The sequence below is a fragment of the Pelophylax lessonae genome (assembly GCF_965119305.1).
Source record: "Pelophylax lessonae genome assembly, chromosome: 2".
Classification (NCBI taxonomy): Eukaryota; Metazoa; Chordata; class Amphibia; order Anura; family Ranidae; genus Pelophylax; species Pelophylax lessonae.
Genome location: NC_138769.1, coordinates 37025877 through 37048637, shown reverse-complemented (window position 1 = coordinate 37048637; position 22761 = coordinate 37025877). Strand labels below are relative to the sequence as shown.

At 45.5% G+C, this 22761-nt stretch overlaps 1 protein-coding gene across 1 annotated transcript in view; it reads right to left on the bottom strand.

Moving 5' to 3' along the window:
• LOC309547210 (nectin-1-like) overlaps nucleotides 1-22761 on the bottom strand; it is a 146519-nt gene that overhangs the window by 21901 nt on the left and 101857 nt on the right. The window contains exon 4 of the mRNA XM_082247014.1: nucleotides 3943-4051. Within this exon, the coding sequence (XP_082103140.1) occupies nucleotides 3943-4051 (109 nt within the window). The remainder of the gene's footprint in view (nucleotides 1-3942; nucleotides 4052-22761) is intronic.

The following is a 22761-nucleotide window of genomic DNA, read 5'->3' as shown; positions in this document are numbered from 1 at the left end:
ATGGCCCCATTTACTATAATGACAGAACGCCAGCGGCCGCAGCTGTTCGGGGCTCTTCGCACAGCCATTGATTACCTGTAGTGATCGGTTGGATGCAGTTTGTTCTGTCATTATAGTGAATGGGGCCGGCAATTGTACCGAGGAGCTCACAATCAGAAGATTCCTGCCACTACAATTCGCATCGGCCGTAGATGATGAAGACATCCTCAGTCCTATCCCAAAGCGCCGGGTATTTTGTAAGAGTGAATTTTTAAGAGACTATCTCTTACATTTATCTAAATGGTTTAAAGTGATTGAAAAACCTTCAGTTTTTTTTTTTTATTATTAAAATAATAAACATGCTATTCTTACCTGCTCTGTACAATGGTATTGCAGAGAGTGGTCCCTTTCCTCATCTTCTGCGGTCCTCCGTCAGCAATCTAGGGTCTTCCTCTCTTCTGAGTGCCCCAACAGCAAGCTGTGTACTATGGGGGCACTCATGCAGGTGACCTCCTGAGTCGGGCTGTGTGCTTCCATAGACACATACAGTGTGGCTTGGCCCTGCCCCCTCCTCAGCATTTGACCGACAGCAGCAGAAGCCAAGGGCTCCCACTGCTGCCTCTGTGTCCTGTGAATGCAGGAAAAGAGGAAAGCGGTTCTGCCGGCGGGGACAGCACTGGATCAAGAGTGATGACAGGAAAAAGTATTTGGGGAGGAGGCACAGATATTGAAAGTTTTTTTTTACCTTAATGCAGAGAATGCATTAAAGCAAAGCTCCACTCAAAAGTGGAACTTTCGATCATCTGTCTCCTCCCCCACTCCGGTGCAACATTTGGCAGCTTTCGGGGGGGGGGGGGGGCGGGTACCTGTTTTTGGCGAGGTACATCACAGGTTCAGCCCCCTACTCCTCCCTCCAGGCCAATTACTGTGCACAGAGCGATTCGCGTGTGTGCAGTAGGCCCTGGCCGTGAAGCTGCAAGGCTTCACTGCCGGGTTCCCTTATAGGCGATGGCGGCGGCAGCATCCGACAGCCGATGGAAACATTGGCTGGGGTGCCAACATCGCTGGATTCCAGAATAGGCAAGTGTTCTTATATTAAAAGTCAACAGCTACAGTATGTGTACCTGCTGATTTTTAATTTGTGGAGGGGGGCGGAACTTCGCTTTAAGGTAAGAAAATTGTATACCTTTAAAACCACTTTAGGTTCCCCATTTTAATTTTTTTTTTTGGCACTTCTTGTCTAAGTTATTTTAGTTGCTGTTCACGTTTTTCCTCTTCCTAAATGAATCACTTTTCCTAAAGTAACATTATGCAGAACAATAAATTAAACTATGTTTTGGCAGAAATTAGAGGTCTCAGATAAGCAATATCCCTGTACCAGCTGTTTCCAATGTTCACCCTCCTGCAGACAGACAGGCATTTGTACTTTTAAAAAAGCTTTTTGGTGGTTTTTGCTTTCAGACCCCAAACCTTTTCCTTTTCAATGTAAAACCTCAATTTAAACTGAATCTGCCTTCTGCATTTACTCCCCCTCCAAACTTTCTTCCAGCATTTATCTCATCGAAACAGAGCCCAAAGAAAAAAAAATGCCTTCCCAGAAGAGTTAAAGCTGTTATAGCTGCAAAGGGTGGGCCAACTCAGTATTGAACCTGGGATGCCATTAAAGTTTGTGTGCGTGTAAAGGCAAATGTCCTTATACTTTTGGTAATATAGTGTATATTGCTTGTATTCTCCAACCAAGGAAAGCTTAACCATCAACCGGACAGAGCAAATTTTGCATTCACGATAGAATATTCACTTCTTGGTAATCTCTTGCCTCAGCTATCGCAAATCCCTCTTTTTTGGACTACTGTAAATTATCCCCCTATCAGTCTATCGTGAATGCTGCCACCACTCATCCACCTTACCTACCATTTAGTGTCTTCCACTCCTCTCTGCCAATCCCTCCACTGGCTTCCACTTACACAATAAATCAAATTCGAAATACTAACAACCACCTACACAGCTATCCACATTCTATGCCAAGCTTTATCACCAACCTAGTCTCAAAATACCAACCAAACCATTCTTTTGCTCCTCCTTAGATCTCCTGCTTTCTAGCTCACCTCCTCCCAGGCTCACCTCAAGGACTTCCCCAGAGCCTCGCCTATCCTTTGGAACTACTGATCTGTGTGACTAATGGCACTTTTCCACTGCAAGTACCGGCTCGGCTCCACTCGGCCCTGCTTGGCTATGTTGGATTTCCACTGCATGGTACCGCATGGTATGGTGTTGGAACGGTTCGGTATGGTTTGCTTTTCCACTAAAGTAAAGTGGGTGGGATAACAATGATTCTCTGACCAATCAGTGGCTAGTAGTGACAAACAGCCAAGGCTGCATGCAAAGGATTGTGGGATATGGTACCGGTACGGCCCTCTTGGAACCACAACTGAGGTGGTACTGTTTAAAGTGGAGTTCCACCCTAATTTTATACTTACCTCCATCTTCTCGCTCCGGGTCACCTGAAAAAGAAATGGATAATCGCATTTTTTTTTTTTTTTTTACTTACCTCGTAGCGAAGAAAATATACTTACCTTACTTCCTTCTTCCTCGGCCCGTCGTCACTTCCTGGCTCTGCAATGATTCCTGGGAGCTGAACGTCATAGCTCCCAGGAATCATTGCGCCTGCACCGGCCCCGACGTCAGTTCCGGGGCGCGCGCGTCATCCCCTTCTAAACAGCTTCTGGGCATGCCCAGAAGCTGTGGAGGGATGACGCGCGCGCACCGGAAGTGACGGCGGGGCCGGCGCAGGGCATCGAGGGACCGAAGAAGGCGGAAGAGGACGCTGAAGAGGATCTCGCTGGCTTCAAGCTGCCCACATCTGAGATGGCAGCGCTGGACAAGACGTTTTCAAGGTAAGTATTTGTCCTAACAGGTAAGTGCAACCCGGGACAGATCAGAGGCTAGCCATTGTGGAATGCACTAGCCCCGACTGTCCCGGGGATATTTAAAAAAAAAAAATCCACGGTGGAACTCCGCTTTAAGCGAGCCGTACCGTTTGGTTCCATGTAGTGGAAAAGCGCCGCCGTACCGTACCGAACCGTTCCTACACCGTACCATGCGGTACCAGCAGTGGAAAAGCACAAATGCGAGCCGAACCGTTCGGTTCCATGCAGTGGAAAAGCGCCATATGTCCACCTTTAGGCAATCCCTGAAAACAGAAAGAAGACGAAGGAAGAAGACTGTGCTCATAACATGATTTATTATGGAGAACACTGTCCACCAGTCACTGATGTTGCAACCTTGAAATCAAGATGACCTGCCAATTCAGATGCAAGGATGAGGAACCCCATGACAAGCACCTCACGTGGAACCCAGTGCCCAAAGGTCACTTCCAGCTCACTCTGCAACATCGAGACCAGTGATGTCTCAATGTGGTGCAGCCCAAAAGCTAAGCAGATGAAGAATGTGCTGAACAGCTGCAAATCGGAGGAGAAACCTCAAGCAGCAATGTAAAGAAGTATCTTGTTTGAAGACAAGTAAAGAAACAAAAAATTGCTAAAAAGTCACAGGTTGGTCTTGAAAAAAAGAGATGTGGAAAAAAAAGCTGTCCTTCTTCATATGACAATAGCAATAGAAGAGGTTATACTCTGGGCCGACCTACACTTTTTTTGCTTGTCAGTGTCCAATCCTCCAGTAGGCAGCAGTATAACCCAAAGTGTTAAGATTCCCTGTGTCCCTCAAAGGACCAGAAAGAATAGATGTATATACTTTTTGTTTAAAAAAATCAGGAGCAAATGTGGGGAGTCAAAAGCAAGTGCAGGGAGCCGGAGACCTCAAACTTATTTACTACTGGTTAAGAATTTGGAAATATTGTAAAGTCAATAGTCTGGTCACAGTTCCACTTAAAAGGTTTCAAAAACTAATAAAAAAAAAATTACAACACCAAAAACGCAACAAACCGTTTTATAGTTGGTTTCTCACCTTCTCCATGTAAAGTTGGTAGCAGGTGGACTGGAGTCTTCTAAACATATAAACTGGACAGCCCCATTGTCTAATGTCCTCACTTCCACTTGTACAGAATCAGGCGGATCTAAAAAAATAAATAAAAACAAGGGGTCTTAGGGTGGTCATACACAGCCTGATAACCGCAAGCGATGCGAAGTGTTCAAGCATCACTTGGTATCTCTGGCTGTGTGAGGATTCAACATTGAGCACTCCAAAAAATAAGGGGTTCTGGGACAAAATATTGGCTCTATATGAAAAACTGGTTGTGACAGGTTCCCCAATGAGGTCCCCATAACAGTCTTGTCTATGTTGCCAGGATCTTATAAGCAGATTAAAAAATGCCTCATCCGCCACTTTCTCATCGGTGATTGCCAGACATTGGCGTCAACCACTGGCGCCCCCTATGGCTCAATGGGCATGTGAGGTCGACAGGATTGAACATATTGAAAGACTGGTGTCTTGGGAGAATGGTAAATCAGATTCTCACACTATCATGTGGTCAGTATGGCTCAATTTTCGCTTTTCCAGCGAATTTGATACTTTTGTTTCTGACTTTCCGGGCGATCCCCCATAGGCTCCCCCCCCCCCTTTTCCTTTTTTTTCTTTCTATGCTTTAACTCTTTCGGCTTTCCCTTACTAAATTCAATTTGCATATCTCCGTATATGGTCTTTTTTAACACTTATGATTCCCCATCACGGTCAAACCGAGAACTTGGAATCATGCAATACACTATATCGTTTAAGCCACTATCCCGGTTATGTCGTTTATGGTTGCTGTTCCTATAGATGTTCATTGCCTATCTGGTATTGGTTTACTATGTGATTCGTTGATATTGTAAGCAATGTACAATATGTAACTTTATTTATGCAAATGCTTGTTCTAATAAAAACAGATTCAACATAAAAATAAGGGGTTCTCAATGTTTACAGATCAGTCAAGGATCAGACAATGTTCTCAACACCATATTGTCCTTTTTCCCAGTCCTACCTTGGGCAGCCCATAGACATGAGGAGCAATCACTTGATTCATCTGTTTTCAACCAGAACTGGGTGATGATACCTTGTCTGTGGCTAAAGGCAGATGCCCTCTAGTTGGGGTTTTCCTGCGTAACACTGAACTAGTCCCAGGGTTTGCAAACACTTCAATATAAGGTGGGTCCCATATGAACCCCCATTCATTTTGTTCCATTATTATATTGACCTTAAATGGTGATCATGAGGATCATAATATATCGAACTCTCAGCAGATTTCTTCAGATAAGAATAAGCGGAGCATTTAATTGATTTTATGGGCTTCTATAGGTTGAATAAAGGCTGATACAGAATCTGAATTCATTGTATTTTTGGTGCGTTATTCTTTATACGAGTCCTATTGTTTCAACACATACAAAGACAAGCGAAGACCTACAAATGTAACCACAATAATCGCTTACAATCACCCATTTCCTTTGACGCATGGAAAAAAGGTGTTTAGTGTTCTATTGACCAAATTTTCATCCTATACTCCAGCAATGTACTACTTTCACTTATAAGCCACCGGTAAAGATACAAACTAATGAGGCCTTCAAAAGGTCAAGCCACAAGAACAAGGTCATACAGTATATGCATACCTCCCATAGGCATAAGGCTGCCAAACCAACTGTACATGATGGACCCTCCCTGGAACTTAGGCTGCCCAGTGCATGCAATGATGGAATGATATATTAAAATGGGGTCCTCAATATTTGAAAAGCACACTTTATCAAATACATACTGCATTATACACTCACCCACCACTTTATTAAGGTACACCTGTTCAATTGCTTGATAAACACAAATTGCTAAATCCGACAATTGCATGGCAGCAACTCAATGCAATTAGGCATCCAGACAAGGTGAAGACGACTTGCTGAAGTTCAAAGCAAGCATCAGAATGGGGATTTAAGTGATTTTGAATGTGGCATGGTTGTTGGTGTCAGACAGGCTGGTCTGAGTATTTCAAAAACTGCTGAGCTACCGAGGATTTTCACACACAACCATCTCTCGGGATTACAGAGAATGGTCTGAAAAAGAGAACATATCCAGTGAACAGTAGTTGTGTGGAGGAAAATGCCTTGTTGATGTCAGAGGAAAATGGGCAGACTGGTTTGAGATGATAGAAAGACAACAGTAACTCAAACAACCACTCGTTACAACCAAGGTATGCAGAAGAACATCTCTGACTACACAAGACTTCCAACCTTGAAGCAGAAGGGGAACAACAGCAGAAGACCAATCTTGATATGCTAAGAACAGGAATCTGAGGCAAAAATTTGCACAGGCTCAAAACTGGACAATAGAAGATTGGCTGGTCTGATAAGCCTCACTTTCAACTGCGACATTCAGATGGTAGGGTCAGAATTTGGCCTAAACAAAATGAAAGCATGGATCCATCCTGCCCTGTATCAACAGTCCAGGCTGGTGGTGTAATGGTGCGGGGGATATTTTCCTGGCACACTTTGGGCCCCTTGGTACCAATTAAGCATTGTTTAAACCCCACCTCCTACCTGAGTATTGTTGCTGACATTGTCCATCCTTTTAGGACTACACTGTACCTATCTTATGATGGCTACGTCCAGCAGGATAATGCATCATGTCACAAAGCTCAAATCATCTCACCACTGGTTTCTTGAACATGACAATGAGGTCACTGTCCTCCAATGGCCTCCCCAGTCACCAGATTTCATCCAATAGAGCACCTTGGTGTGGTGGAATGGGAGATTCACATATGGATGGGCAGCCGACAAATCTGCAGCAACTGCGTGATGCCATTGTGTCCATATGGACCAAAATCTCTAAGAAATGTTTCCAACACCTTGTTGAATCTATGCCACGAAGAATTAATGTGTGTGTGTGAATATTGCATTATAGAAAAGCACCCAGTGTGAAGAACTACTCCAACATCCTCCAATAACCTGCAATAGGTTGAGTAGTAGCAAGAATTCAAATCAACATAAGCAGGTTCTAGCACATTTCGCCATAAAGGCTTTTTTTTTTTTTTTTTTAAAGGGGCATGATGTGATGGGAGGATGGGGAATGATCATCTATAAGAAATTTTGACATCACCATATATCTGGTTTTACCATGCATCACTGTTACTACCAACCAATGTGTGGATGTACAAAAAAGTAACAATGGACTACAAGCATAGAAGCCAACAAACACAATAAATATAATGCTATAAATATTGGAGGCAGCCTTTAGATTGGTCCATCAACTGCATGATGTCAACAATAAGAAAAAAAGGAATAAACAGGGCCTCCAAAAGGAATTAACACAACATATTCAATACTACTACGGCATATCCTCCTTTTTAGAAAATGTTACGTTCCCCCCCCCCATCAGATTTTTGTTGTTGTCCCCTTTAAGGATCTCTGATCTCACTTCCGGTCCTGGGGACACACAGTTCATTTCTTTAAGCCACAATTCCTGTTTCTCCAACTAGGGGTTATGACCATATTTTCCCAAGGAGACTATTAGACAGCCAGTGACACTGCCATCAACTTCAATTCTCTATAGCAGAGGTCCCCAAATGTTCTAAACAAAGGGGTAGTTAACTGTTCTTCAGGCTTTAGGAGGGGGGCTGGACTGTGGCCAGTGGGATTAGAAAAACGCCTTGGCATCAGTGGAAGTAAACAGTGCCCCCTCATTGGTTTTAGTAGGAGGAATAGTGCCCCATTGTTGGTATTTGGGGGAGGAATAGTGACCTATCAGTGTTGTCAATGGAAGGAATAATACCCTATCGTTGGTGTCAGTGGGAGGAACAGTGCCCCATCATTGGTGTCTGTGGGAGGAACAGTGTCCCATCATTGGTATCAGTAGAAGGAACAGTGTCCCATCATTGGGATCAGTGGAAGGAACAGTGTCCCATCATTGGGATCAGTGGAAGGAACAGTGTCCCATCATTGGGATCAGTGGAAGGAACAGTGTCCCATCATTGGGATCAGTGGAAGGAACAGTGTCCCATCATTGGGATCAGTGGAAGGAACAGTGTCCCATCATTGGTATCAGTGAGAGGAATAATGTCCCATCATTGGTATCAGTGAGAGGAATAATGTCCCATCATTGGTATCAGTGAGAGGAATAATGTCCCATCACTGGTGTCAGTGGAAAGAATACTGCCCCATTATTGGTGTCAATGGGAGGAATAGTGCCCCATCAGTGGTTTTAGGGTAAGTAAAATTGCCCTAATATTGGTGTCAGTGGATGGAATTGTGCCTCAAGGGCCAGAAAAAAAGGCAAGCAAAGGGCTGCATCTGACCCACGGGCCGCAGTTTGGAGACCACTGCTCTATAAAAATAGATAGGATTGGGAAGGCAGGGCATTTAGCTCCACGCAATGTCTTGGGTGTCGTTATGACAACAAGTGAGAGGAAATCTTCCCTCACTGGGGACACATATAACAGTGGAAGCCTCATAGGGATTTTAATCTATTCCAACTTAAAGCTGAAGCAACTAAATACACAAATGAAATGCACACGATCAGTCTCACCTACCAAAGTATTTAACTTTCGGTCGATCCTGGGATTTACAGTGCAGCCAGACACCAGAACTAGGTTGGAGACCTCACTTTTACCTACTGTGATTATGCAAGACAGTTGGGTCACCTTCCTTCCCCTAACCAGTTACTAGACACTGAATAAGCAGCAGCAGACTGATGAGGTCAACTCTCTTCTTGTTTTCGGTCAGCGGGTAACTTGTCAATGCATGTGCATGCAGCAAACCTGAGTGCCGCCTAATGCTGCTGTAAAATGTACCCATCCCATACTTCTAAAAGTCCATATACTGGTCACAGTTCTATTGTAAAGTGTTTCAGAACAATATAATAAAGATGCACCTAACAATTGCCCACCTTTTCCATGAGAAGTTGGTGGCTGGTGGACTGGAGTCTTCTGCACAGATAAACTGAACAGCCCCATTGTCTAATGTCCTCACCTCCACTCGTACGGAGTCAGGCGGATCTAGAAGATAAAGATGAGGGGGTCTTAGGAAAGCCATACAGCGCCTGATAGCTGCAAGCGACGCAACACAATCAAGCATCAACCAATACGTCTTGATTTATAGGGATGCAATAGCGAGCGCTTCAAAATAAATTTAGTTTCTTAGATCACTCGTACAAGAGGTCATGTTCGTTCGTTCTCAGTCCTATCTAGGGCAGGCCATAACCATGAGGGGGCACTCCTACTTTTTTTTGCCAAAATGAGGTGGTGAGATCTTATTAGTGGTTGCAGACAGCCATCCGCTAGCTGGGGTTCTCCTGGGATCCAGAACTAGTTACATAGGTTCTCCTCCCACTCAACATGTTTCGTCAGCAGGGTCAACCTTGTGATGTCACAACACGCTTTCCAGGATTTATCAGGTTAACAAGTTTAGTGGTCAGAGTGCACCTGCATTTCCAGTCTCCATCAATATCTACAAGCAGTCTAATGCCAGCCCTATTTATTGGTTACTAATGGAGGACCTATCTATTGTGCTCCACAAAAAACTCAATTAAAAGCACACCAGTAGAGGAGAGTTCTAATCTGAAAAGCTTTAAATATCATTGACTCCCCTTATATTTAAATACATTTAAAGAGAAAGTACAGCATTTCCAGTGAGCACATATATTGAAGGTATGATTGCTGTGTTCTGCCATCTTTGAATAGATTAAACACACATCTAAGACGCTTTCTGCTTAGAACCCTTCTCAGCAGCTTTCGGTTATTTAGCTAGAAATGTGTTTAATCGGATCTCCCCATAAGTATATTAGTTGAAGTCCAATATACTATATCCAATAGTAGACCTCCATTGGGGGATTCATGTGACTCCCTGAGGTTCAATGCCCAAGCCCATTTGTGCCACCATTTTTTACCATTAGACAAATCATGCACACCCCAGGTCTTCCTGCACTGCCAACCCAGCCAGATTCCTCCAGTCACCTGACTTCCCTGGGTCAAGCGCCCCACATATGCAGCATAACTACAGCTGGTCTCCGGGTTATGAACAAGATAGGGACTGTAGGTGTGTTCTTAAAGTGGAGTTCCACCCTAAAATGCAACCTTTCGCCATATTCTTCCTCTCGGTCACCTGTAAAACAATTGGATAATCACACTTTTTTTTTTCTTTACTTACCTTGTTTTAGAAGAAAATATACTCACCTTACTTCCACTTCCTCTCTCTGCGGCCGCAGCCCACGCCGTCACTTCCTGCTTGCATTGATTCCTGGGAGCTGAGCGTCATCGCTCCCAGGAATCAATGAGCCTGCACCGGCCCCGCTTGTCAGTTCCGGTGCAGGCACGTCATTCACTGCTAAACAGCTTCCGGGCATGCCCAGAAGCTGTGCGGGAATGACGTGCCTGTGTTGTAAAATTTTGTCGGACCCGTGAAAAAAATCGGACCTCGTCACTTCCGGTGATAGAGCATCACAAAACAGCGGATGGGAGTCGTCCGTGCGCATGCGCAGAAGACATTTTTCGAGGTTTGGCAAAATTATAACAGAGAGCGGACAGCTGATTGAGAGGAGGCGGGGCTGAGGTGCGACGGAGGACGGAGGACACATATGCAGAGCTGGTGGAGGAGGCGGGATGGAGGTGCGGCCGTGTAATAAATGCAGGACTTTAGCGACTCCTTGTTTTATTATCTTTAGCAATTATCGTATTATTTATCCTTAGGATTTCATTACATTTAGTATTTCTTATTTTGTATTATATAAATACTAAATGTAATGAAATCCTAAGGATAAATAATACGATAATTGCTAAAGATAATAAAACAAGGAGTCGCTAAAGTCCTGCATTTATTACACGGCCGCACCTCCGTCCCGCCTCATCTCCCGCCTCCTCTATTCAGCTCTGCAGATGACGCGGCGGTGTCTTCCGTCCCACCTCAGCCCCGCCTCCTCTCAGGCAACTGCCCGCTATGTGTTATAAGTTTACCAAACCAAGATAATGTCTTATGCGCATGCGCACTTGAGACTCCTATAACCGGAAGTGACGAGGTCCGATTTTTTCACGGGTCCGAGAAAATTTTAGAACACCTGCACCGGACATGACGAGCGGGGCCGGTGCAGGGCATTCTGGGAAGAAGAGGACACAGAAGAGGACGCGCTGGCTTCAGCTGCCCACACCTGAGATGGCAGCGCTGGACAAGTCATTTTCAAGGTAAGTATTTCTTCTTAAAGGTAAGTGCGACCTGGGAGAGTTCAGAGGCTATCCATTGTGGAATGCACTAGCCCTGACTGTCCCGGGGGTATTTTTATTTAAAAAAAAAAACTTTCTGAGCGCGGAACTCCGCTTTAAGTCAAATATATTTGGAAGTCGGAACAGTACATTTCCGACAGTACAACAATGACATCAGTTCGTAAGTATGGGTCGTTTGTAACTCGGATGTTCTTAACTCAGGAACTGCCCACATTGGCAAACAGCTGCCTGATGCATTATGTCCTAAGACTTTATTTGATAAAGTTTTAGGCTTCATGTACACGGGACGTTTGAAAATCTCTCCTGAACGCTGGAACTTGACAGCTAGCAACCGATGGTTAAAAACGTCAGTTTTGCCGCGTTTATTGGCGTTTGATTTTAAAAGCGTTTTTACATTGTAAAATGGTCATAAATGTATCCCCATTGAAAACACCTATAAACGAAATGCTTAACGCGAGTTACCGCGTTAAGACGCTGTTACAAGCATTTATTTAAAAAAAAAAAAAAAAAATGCCACTAAACAACTTTAAACGTCGCAGTGTACATGGACAGATAAGATAAGAGGAAAATTCAGGGGTTGCTGAACAAAAACGCCCAACTGCTCCTAAACGTCCATTTATCAGCAGCAATGTACATGAGGCCTTATAGCACATGTGTCAAACACAAGGCCCGCGGGCCGAATCCGGCCCTCCAGGCCATTTCATATGGCCCTCACACCTCTCCTAGAGCTTCAGTAGAGCTCCAGCCCTTCTTTGAGCCTCCTCCAGACCCTTCGCTTTCTGCTTCCTAGCTCTGCTCCCAGCTTCTTCCCAGCAGCAACACAAGGTACGGGGGTGCACTCTGATGTAAGGGAGGGGGGGGGGTGGGGGATACTCTTGACATCTGATGTAAGGGGGTTGGGATACTCTGCACTTCTAGTATTACAGATACAACCGGCCCTTTGAGGGAAATCATAATGCTGATGCGGCCCTCGATGAAGTTGAGTTTGACATCCCTGCCTTATAGTGAGGGGAAAAAAGTATTGGATCCCCGGCTGATTTTGTACATTTGTCCCCTGACAAAGAAATGATACGTCTATAATTTTATTGGTAGGTTTATTTTACCAGTGAGAGACAGAATAACAACAAAAATATCCAGAAAAACAACTAACTAAAAGTTATTAATTGATTTGCATTTTAATGAGTGAAATAAGTTATTAATCCCCTATCCATCAGCAAGATTTCTGGCTCCCAGGTGTCTTCTATACAGGTAACAAGCTGAGATTAGGAGCACTCTAAAGCAGCATATAAATGAAGATAATAATAATCCTAACATAGTAATAATAACAGTACAGGTTTACCTCATTTTAAGGTGCTTCACTAATACAAAGCCAGTTCACCCTGAGGGAGCATGTGGCTGAGGATTCGGGTTTTACTGCCCCATCCCCCATCCTGGCACCCAAGGGTTGCTGACGCCAGCTCTGCCAGCCAGCATGATCTGGAGATTGAGTTCCTGTCCCTAGGGAAAATGGGGTCCCTGCCCTTAGGGGAGTTTGGGTTCCCATCCCCAGGTGAGAAAGGGCCCCTGTCCCCAGGTGAGAAGGGGCCCCTGTCCCCAGGTGAGAAGGGGCCCCTGTCCCCAGGTGAGAAGGGGTCCCTGTCCCCAGGTGAGAAGGGGTCCCTGTCCCCAAGGAAGAAGGGGTCCCTGTCCCCAAGGAAGAAGGGGCCCCTGTCCCCAAGGAAGAAGGGGCCCCTGTCCCCAGGGAAGAAGGGGCCCCTGTCCCCAGGTGAGAAGGGGTCCCTGTCCCCAGGGAAGAAGGGGTCCCTGTCCCCAAGGAAGAAGAAAGAGGGGGAGTTTGGGACTTTAAATGAGATGCATGGTGGGATTTGCCGTGCATCTCCATCCCTGTTCAATAAATTGAAAAAAGAGAGGTTTGGGACTTTATATGAAGGACATGAAAGGCTGGCAGGGAATTGTAAAATGACATTTATTAACGCATGCAGATGTGAACACATGAAAGATAAACATGATAATATTCATCAAAATAGTAAAAAATATCCCCCAAATACAGTTGCATAATGATCAACAAGGCTAATTCCAAGCAGTATTAGAATAATAATGACATCAAAGAAGTACATATTTCTAACGGAGTAATGTAGTGTATAACAAACATCGTAGCCTCAACGCGTTTCGCGGACCCAAATCGCCACTTCATCAGGAGTAGATGTGTGTTTAAAAATCTATAAAAGATGGGTAAGTAATGTAAGCACAATGAGGATAGTTGCAATTGAAATGGGAGAAAGAACAAGAGGGGAGACAGGGGAAATAAAGCCCCAGAAAAACTTCCAACCTTCCATAGCAGCTCACATATTGCGGCATTGAATTTGGAGAGAGCCCCAGATGCCTCCCACGGGAGCTGAGGGCACACAGGCGGGCAGGCTGGGTAAGACACGCCGCACACATTAAGAGTGTGGGCACCAGGTAATTGAGGTGAAGAACCATAGATATGGCAACCGTATACACATGTCTGTAAAAAATATATACACATAATATAAATATATATCAAAAAGGGAGTATAATGTATAGTAATAAATGGGTGTGTACGGATAAGAGCTGCCAAAAAATGGTATATAGTATACAGTAAGTGTGACCGGATAGGAAGTGCCGTGGTATTACTAAGATGTGATAGAGACAACTAATAAATATAGCATAAAGTAACAGAAGTACAAAATGTGCAGTGAGCCCACAATGTGAATAGAGACCCACATACAAGAGTGGGATCAAAGTGTGATGAAAGTGTGATCACAAATATATTTATTTGTTGTCTCTATCACATCTTAGTAATACCACGGCACTTCCTAGCCGGTCACACTTACTATATACTATATACCATTTTTTGGCAGCTCTTATCCATACACACCCATTTATTACTATATATTATACTCCCTTTTTGATATATATTTATATTATGTATATATATTTTTTTACAGACATGTGTATACGGTTGCCATATCTATAGTTCTTCACCTCAATTACCTGGTGCCCACACTCATGTGTGCGGCGTGTCTTACCCAGCCTGCCCGCCTGTGTGCCCTCAGCTCCCGTGGGAGGCATCTGGGGCTCTTTCCAAATTCAATGCCGCAATATGTGAGCTGCTATGGAAGGTTGGAAGTTTTTCTGGGGCTTTATTTCCCCTTTCTTCCCTCTTGTTCTTTTAGTTTTTTCTCCCATTTCAATTGCAACTATCCTCTCATTGTGCTTACATTCCTTACCCATCTTTTATAGATTTTTAAACACACATCTATTCCTGATGAAGTGGCGATTTGGGTCCATGAAATGCGTTGAGGCTACGATGTTTGTTATGGACTACATTACTCCGTTAGAAATATGTACTTCTTTGATGTCATTATTATTCTAATACTGCTTGGAATTAGCCTTGTTGATCATTATGCAACTGTATTTGGGGAATATTTTTTCCTGTCTTGATGAATATTATGTTTATCTTTCATGTGTTAATAAATACCATTTTACAATTCCCTGCCAGCCTTTCATGTCCTTCATATAAAGTCCCAAACCTCTCTTTTTTCAATGTCCCCAGGGAAGAAGGGGTCCCTGTCCCCTGGGGAGAATGGGTCCCTAATAGGGCCCCCCCTATTGCAGTGTCCTCTGTACCCCCACAGCAGTATCCTCAGTCCCCATTCACATCACTCCCATAGTGTCCTCTCTGCCCCCTCCCCCCATAGCAGTTTTTTGTACCCCCATAGTGTCCTCTGCACCCCACACAAACACACACTGTGTAGGTAGAACTCTCCTAACTTACAAAGGTGTACAGCAGAGCAGAGATTGGCCGGTATTCACACAGGGGTGGATGAGGGCGAGAACTGCTGAAGTTAACTTTTCACATTACCAGGCTGGTGATTGGTTGCTAGGATCGCCCTTCAACTAATCAACTGCTGTTTGTGAAACAATTTATCTCCAGCAGCTCCCGCCCTCATCCAGCCCTGTGATACCGGCCGCTGTACATAGAAAAGGAGAGCGGCGAAAAGGCTGGGTGCACGTGGGCACTCATGGGCCTGGCATTTAGCGGTGGTGGGCCAGGTGCACGTGAGCACTGACGGGCCTGGCATTTAGCGGTGGTGGGCCAGGTGCACGTGAGCACTGACGGGCCTGACATTTAGTGGTGGCGGGTCGGGTGCACGTGAGCACTGACAGGTGTGACATTTAGCGGTGGCGGGTCGGGTGCACATGAGCACTGCAGGGCCTGACATTTAGCGGTGGCTGGCCGGGTGCACGTGAGCACTGACGGGCCTGACATTTAGCGGTGGCGGGCCGGGTGCACGTGGGCACTGACGGGCCTGACATTTAGCAGTGGCAGCTCAGGTGCACGTGGACACTGACGGGCCTGACATTTAGCGGTGGCGGGCCGGGTGCACGTAGGCACTGACGGGCCTGACATTTAGCGGTGGTGGGCCGGGTGCACATGAGCACTGCAGGGCCTGACATTTAGCGGTGGTGGGCCAGGTGCACGTTAGCACTGATGGGCCTGACATTTAGCGGTTGCGGGTCGGGTGAACGTGGGCACTAACGGGCCTGACATTTAGCGGTGGCTGGCCGGGTGCACGTGAGCACTGATGGGTCTGGCATTTAGTGGAGGTGGGCCGGGTGCACATAAGCACTGATGGGCCTGGCATTTAGCGGTGGTGGGGCGGGTGCACATAAGCACTGATGGGCCTGGCATTTAGCGGTGGCGGGCCGGGTGCACGTAAGCACTTATGGGCCTGACATTTAGCGGTGGCAGCTCGGGTGCCTGTGGGCACTGACGGGCCTGACATTTAGTGGTGGCGGACAGGATGCTCGTGGGCACTGACGGGCCTGACATTTAACGGTGGCGGGTCGGGTGCAGGTAAGCACTGACGGGCCTGACATTTAGCGGTGGCGGGCCGGGCGCATATGAGCACTGACGGGCCTGACATTTAGCGGTGGCAGGTTGGGTGCACGTGAGCACTGACGGGCCTGGCATTTAGCGGTGGCGGGCCGGGTGCACGTGAGCACTGTTGGGCCTGGCATTTAGCGGTGGTGGGCCGGGTGCACGTGAGCACTGATGGGCCTGACATTTAGCGGTGGTGGGCCCGGTGCGGCCCACAGGTTGCCGACCCCTGACTTACTGTATGAATATTATTAGCGCTGCAAATATTGTTCCTAAGTTTTATTGCACAGTGTACCTGACTGTCTTCTGTTAGCTGCTTTTTATTTCTGCCAGCGAGTTTTCTTGCTTCTTGATTTATAATAAACTTAGTAAAATACTACTGCTCAAAAAAGACTTTTTATTTACGTCCTTATCACCCAACATGACCCCCTTTTTACACCTGGATGTCTGGATGAAAAGCGCAAAGTGAGCAGGAAACAGGGGGGGTCAAACGATTGGACACATCTTGCTGGCTTATGGAGGCCGCAGATATCCGGAGAGATATGGGCCATTATTAACCGCATTGGGATCAACTGAAAACGGTAAAACTCTGGTGGGCACAGATAACAGAGGGACGCTGTGGTATATTAGTAGAGTGTCGAAGGTTTATTACACCAACAATGATTTATCTGCTTCTTCCTCTTTAAGCTACTGAAGCGTAACGGTTTCGAACATCTGTTTGCCACATTTTAAACTTTCAAGTAGGAAGGTCTTAATTTTTTTTTTTTTTTTTGCTTTTTTTGTTTCTTTTGTGTTTTTCTTTAACATACCACAACTGAAGAAAAGTATCACCTGTTCACACCAACCACATACATGAGACAAGGCAAAACAATATAGTAAAAAAACACCTTGCCATGCACTAATGAGGTTTTATTGGAGCGTTTCCTTTCTAAGATGGTTCGTTGGTTTTCTAAACACTACTGGGGGTCAAAGTAACGTATTCTTTCAGAGGCAGTGATGAGGAAATTTGAAGGAGTGGGATGGAAAATTTCTCATGCAAACAAATTTATAACTGAGAATGAGGTTTTTCGTTCTGGAAAGTTAAAGTGTTACTAAGGCCCTGTTCAGGCCAGAGTGTTTTTCAGCTCGTAAAACGCTCATCTCTGAGGTCTCAAAGCGCCCAACAAGCAAAATCCCTTTCATTTTAATGGCCCCCTGTTCACATCTGAGCGTTTTGTCACCTGAAGCTCAAAAAAAGTACAGGCATACCCCGTTTTAAGTACACTCACTTTACGTACACTCGCGAGTACGGACACAGCCCAGTCAGCTTGGCATGGCACTACTCCCGGTTTTTAACCGGTTGCCGACTGCGCACAGTATATTTACTGCGGCAGTCGGCCCCGGCCAGGCAGAGTGACGTAGGTCTACGTCGCTCGCCTGTCACTCCTTCTAGAGCCAATAGCGGGCCTCGGCTCGTTCACGGAGGAGTGCGGGAGTGTGACTAGCGGACCCGATGTCCGCCGGTCACACTACGATCGCCGGTACAGCGGGAGAAAGACAGAGCGGCTTATGTAAACAAGCCGCCTGTCAGTGCTCCCTGTGTAAAAGTGAAGATCAGACAGTTCTACTATGTAGAACTGTTGATCTTTGTTTTTACACTAGTAGACCAGTCCCTGCACAGTTAGAATCACGCCCCTAGGACACACTTAACCCCTCCCTGTCCAATACTGTTAACCCCTTCCCTGTCAGTGTCATTTTTGCAGTAACAGTGCATATATATAGCACTGATTACTGCAGTAATGTCACTGGTACCCCCAAAAGTGTCAAAAATGTCAGTCAAGGGTCCGATCTGTCCGCCGCAATGTCGCAGTACCGCAAAAAAAAAAATCGCAGATCGCCGCCATTACTCGTTAAAAAAAAAAAAACACCAAAAATGACAAAAATCTTTCCCTTTGTTAGTAAACGCAATAACTTTTGCACAAACCAATCAAAATACGCTTTTTGCGATTTTTTTTACCAAACATAGGTAGCGTAAAACAAATTGGCCGAAAATGTTAAAAAATTTTGATTTTTACATTTTTTTGGGGGGGGAATTTCATATAAAAAAAAGTGAAAAATATTGTTGTTTTTGCAAAAATTACGCTCTTTTTTTGTTTATAGCGCGTGATCAAAAAATCGCACAGGTGATCAAATACCACCAAAAGAAAGCTCTGTTTGTGGGAAAAAAAGGACGTGAAATTCGTTTAGGTACAGCGTCGCACGATCGCGCAATTGTCCGTTAAAGTCACGCAGTAAAAAATCGCAAAAAACCCCCTGGTCTTTTAGCAGGAAAATCCTCCGGTGGTAAAGTGGTTAATATTGGCGTCTATGGGAAATCTTGGTTAGCTTGACATGTTACTGCTCTCAAACCATAAGTGACAGGGATACCAAACTTAGGGAGCACCGAGAGGGGACCCAGGACTACAACATATCCTATTTGTGGCCGGCCAGCTTGCCTAGGTAAATCTACCATGTCATAGTCCTGGATCCCCTTAACATGCTCCCCAAGCTTCATGACCTTGTCATTTATGTACATAAGCTTCTTTTTTTTAGCAGATTACAGGCATTTCTTTTTTAGATGTCAATGCCTGCCTCGAAAAACCTGCAAAAATCGCCTGAAAAAACAGCCAAAAAAATGCCTAAAAACTAGTGATCGACCGATACCGATATTTTGGTCATCGCATATCGGTATCGGCCGATATTTGCCGATATTTTCGGACATTTAAAAATTTTTTAGTTATTTATATTTACACAGGTACTCTTGTGGAGGGATCTGGGGGTCTAAAAGACCCCAAACCCCTCCTCTGCACTTAAAAGCGTTCAAAACGCCAAGTTTGGCTGTTTTGAACGCTGTCATTTTTTTTAATTCGCCGCCGAGTACCCGGAAGTGATGTCATGACATCACTTCCGGGTTTTTTACATGGACACCCGATCAGAGCCAAATGCGGCTTTGATCGGGTCTTTGGCGGCCGGCCATGCAGGTAGGATGCCCGGGTCTCCCGGTGGAACGGGAGACCCAGGCGAGCCGCAGAAGGCATCCCCCCCTCCTGCTCCTTGTAATGACAGCCAAGCGGCTTCTTAGCTCCATCGGTTGTCATTACAAGACAGCCGACCGTCGGCTATGGATGCCGGTACCGGGGTGATGCCTCTAGCTGTAGGCATCACTCCAGTACAAGCACTTTCCCGAAATATCGGCAATATCGGTAACCTCCGGGGCCAATTCCGATATATCGGGGAAACTGCAGATCGACCCTCGATATATCGGCTTTGCCGATAATCGTCTATCCCTACTAAAAATAATACGCTCAGATGTGAATGGAGTCTAAATCCAGGAGCCTGCATTTACTATATCTGGTCTCCCCGGGATCCTGCATTCACTATATCTGGTCTCCCCAGGAGCCTGCATTCACAATATCTGGTCTCCCCAGAAGCTTGCATTCACTATATCTTGTCTCCCCAAGAGCCTGCATTCACTATATCTGGTCTCCCCGGGATCCTGCATTCACTATATCTGGTCTCCCCAGGAGCCTGCATTCACAATATCTGGTCTCCCCAGAAGCTTGCATTCACTATATCTTGTCTCCCCAAGAGCCTGCATTCACTATATCTGGTCTCCCCGGGATCCTGCATTCACTATATCTGGTCTCCCCAGGAGCCTGCATTCACTATATCTGGTCTCCCCAGGAGCCTGCATTCACTATATCTGGTCTCCCCAGAAGCTTGCATTCACTATATCTTGTCTCCCCAAGAGCCTGCATTCACTATATCTGGTCTCCTCAAAATCCTGCATTCACTATATCTGGTCTCCCCAGAAGCTTGCATTCACTATATCTTGTCTCCCCAAGAGCCTGCATTCACTATATCTTGTCTCCCCAAGAGCCTGCATTCACTATATCTGGTCTCCCCAAGAGCCTGCATTCACTATATCTGGTCTCCCCAAGAGCCTGCATTCACTATATCTGGTCTCCCCAGGAGCTTGCATTCACTATATCTGGTCTCCCCAGGAGCCTGCATTCACTATAGCTGGTCTCCCCAGGAGCCTGCATTCACTATATCTGCTCTCCCCAGGAGCCTGCATTCACTATATCTGCTCTCCCCAGGAGCCTGCATTCACTATAGCTGGTTTTCCACAGTACACAGAACATGGAAATGCACTTATTTTAGTAAATATAAACTGATCAATAACTTTTCTCAGTTAACATGTTTCTTATTTTTAACAAAAATAACATGAGACTTTAGTTTTACTTTAAGTAATCCATTATTAGCAAACAGTTTACCATGCCTCAATACATGTAAATGGCCCAGTGTGGAAAAACACTTACAAAACTCCCCGTCCTCTGCCTCTCACCCCCAGCCATAGAATGCTGCTTCCCTGAACTTCCAGGAGGGACGGATAGGAGGAGCCTGCACAGAGGAGGGGGAGGAGGCGTGGCATGCTACTCTAGGCAATGTGAGCCATTGTACGCATGCTGTGGTGATTCCTGCTTGACACAGTAAGGAGTCAGTCATATATAATGCTGCAGAATATGCAAAAGCACATTAAGGCCCCTTTCACACATAGGAGTCAGTCGGCGGACTCCGTTTTTCTCAGCGGGGGATCGATCCGCCGATCCCCCGCTGAGTAGGCGGATGGCAGCTGTGTCTTCGCGCTGTGTGCAGAGACGGAGCTTACAGGTCCCCGCTGTTCTCTATGGGGGATTCGGATGAGAACGGACCGTCTGTCCGTTCTCATCCGATCCGCTGGACAGATGGAAAATAGGGCTTCCATCTGTCCAGATTTGACCGGATGTCAGCCGACATGTCTCCGCTGACATCCGATGCCTCATAGAGATGCATGGGGCATCCGTTCAGATACGCCTGAAAAAGGGACAGGCGGATCTGAACGGCCTGCCTGTGTGGAAGGGCCTTAATGTGCCCATAGAATACACAAACAATATAAAAAAATGTTACAAATTTATGAACTTCTTTTAACGCCATGTTTAAAAAAAAAAAAAAAAAGTGTTTATCAACTCCCTTCTCTTTGAGGATCCCTGAACATGTCACACAACCGCTATTAGAAAATATATATAAAAACTTTGAGCAACCCTTGCTCACACAATATGTCAAGGTTTTGACTTGTTGGAGAAGTCTAAGGGATCTTTTACCTCAACGCGTTTCACAGGATATAACCCACTTCCTCAGGGGGATGGAGGGAGAACAGTGGATCTCTAAATGTACAAGAAATTGTGGACAAACAACGTAAATTCGAAAGGGTGTGGAATCCCTGGATCGCGTATTTACAGGCTCCGTAGTCGCGGTGGGGGGGGGGGGGTTCCAGCTTGGGGGGACGTTTTGTTTGTTTTTATTTTTCTTCCCTCTTTTTCCTTCTTTACTTCTTCACCCATTATTATTCATGTCGTTGTTTTTCTTTTCCTTTTTCTTCTTGGCCTTCTACTTTTTGCTCTCTCTCTCGTGGGGTCTGGATATGGTAGAGGTGATATAAGCTCTGGGCTGTTGGACTTCGTTTTGGAACCCGGAGTAATGGTCTGTGCCTTACTGGTCACTTGAGTGGTGGCCACCAGTTTATTACCTCGTTACTACGCAGGCCATATCTACTGGTAATGTTTTTATACTGGTTCTTTTGTTGGGTAGGGCACGTAGGGTGATCGGGGCTGGGGGGAGGCAGCACCCTACCACAGACACAGTTTGAACCCAGTTGGGGTGTCTGGGGTTGGGGGGCGGGGCCTCTGCTCACCCATCCGCTCACCGGTTTAATTGGTCTTAAATAGGGAGTAAACCCTCCTCTTTAAATTGTATCTATAGGTAAGCCTATGATAAGACTTACCTATAGGTACTGTAAATATCTCCTAAACATGTACCGTTTAGGAGATATTTACCTTACATGCAGCCAGTGACGTCACTGGCGCATGCGCTCTGAAGGAACGGCTGCTGGTGCCGTTCCTTCAGAGCCCCGTGCCGCGACCGTCGGCTCCCGCGCGCGTGCGCGGGAGTGACGTCACCGCAGCTCCGGCCAATCAGATGGCCTGATGCCGCGATCCCGGAAGACGGGTGACTGGACATGTCGCCCGTCATACAGGTAAGCGGGCGGCACGGCGGGGGCTCGTTCTAAGGTAAGTATTTCATAATGAGCTAGTATGCGGTGCATACTAGCTCATTATGGGTTTCTCTTTCAGGTTGCAAAAAAAGAAATAAAAAAAATTATGGGTTTACAACCCCTTTAAGGACCCAGAACATGCCTCCTTTGATGTAATACAATTACAGGACCTTATGTATTACACTGTTGCACTATTTGATACCGATGAGACACTGTTTTGTATGCTTGCTCACAGGGCTGTGTGGTGCTTTTCTGTATGTTACCCCTTTCTTCTGTTTCACTGTTTTGTAAAAACTTAATAAAAAACTATTGAAAACTAAAAATGTACAAGAAATTTGATAATCGATAAAGCAAGATTTTTCTTAATCATCATTATTTACTTGACGGATAACAATCCTTACTACACTTGGATATACGTCCTACATGCATTGGCATTGCATCACAAGGCATGAGTGAGTGAAGGGGCTCATTCAAGGAAAACCTGGAGAAGGGGTAAATAATTATTTCTTATTGTACATAAACAATTATAAGAAAAAAAAGTCGAATCTGGCATCTCATAACAAAAATAGTTAGGGTATGAGG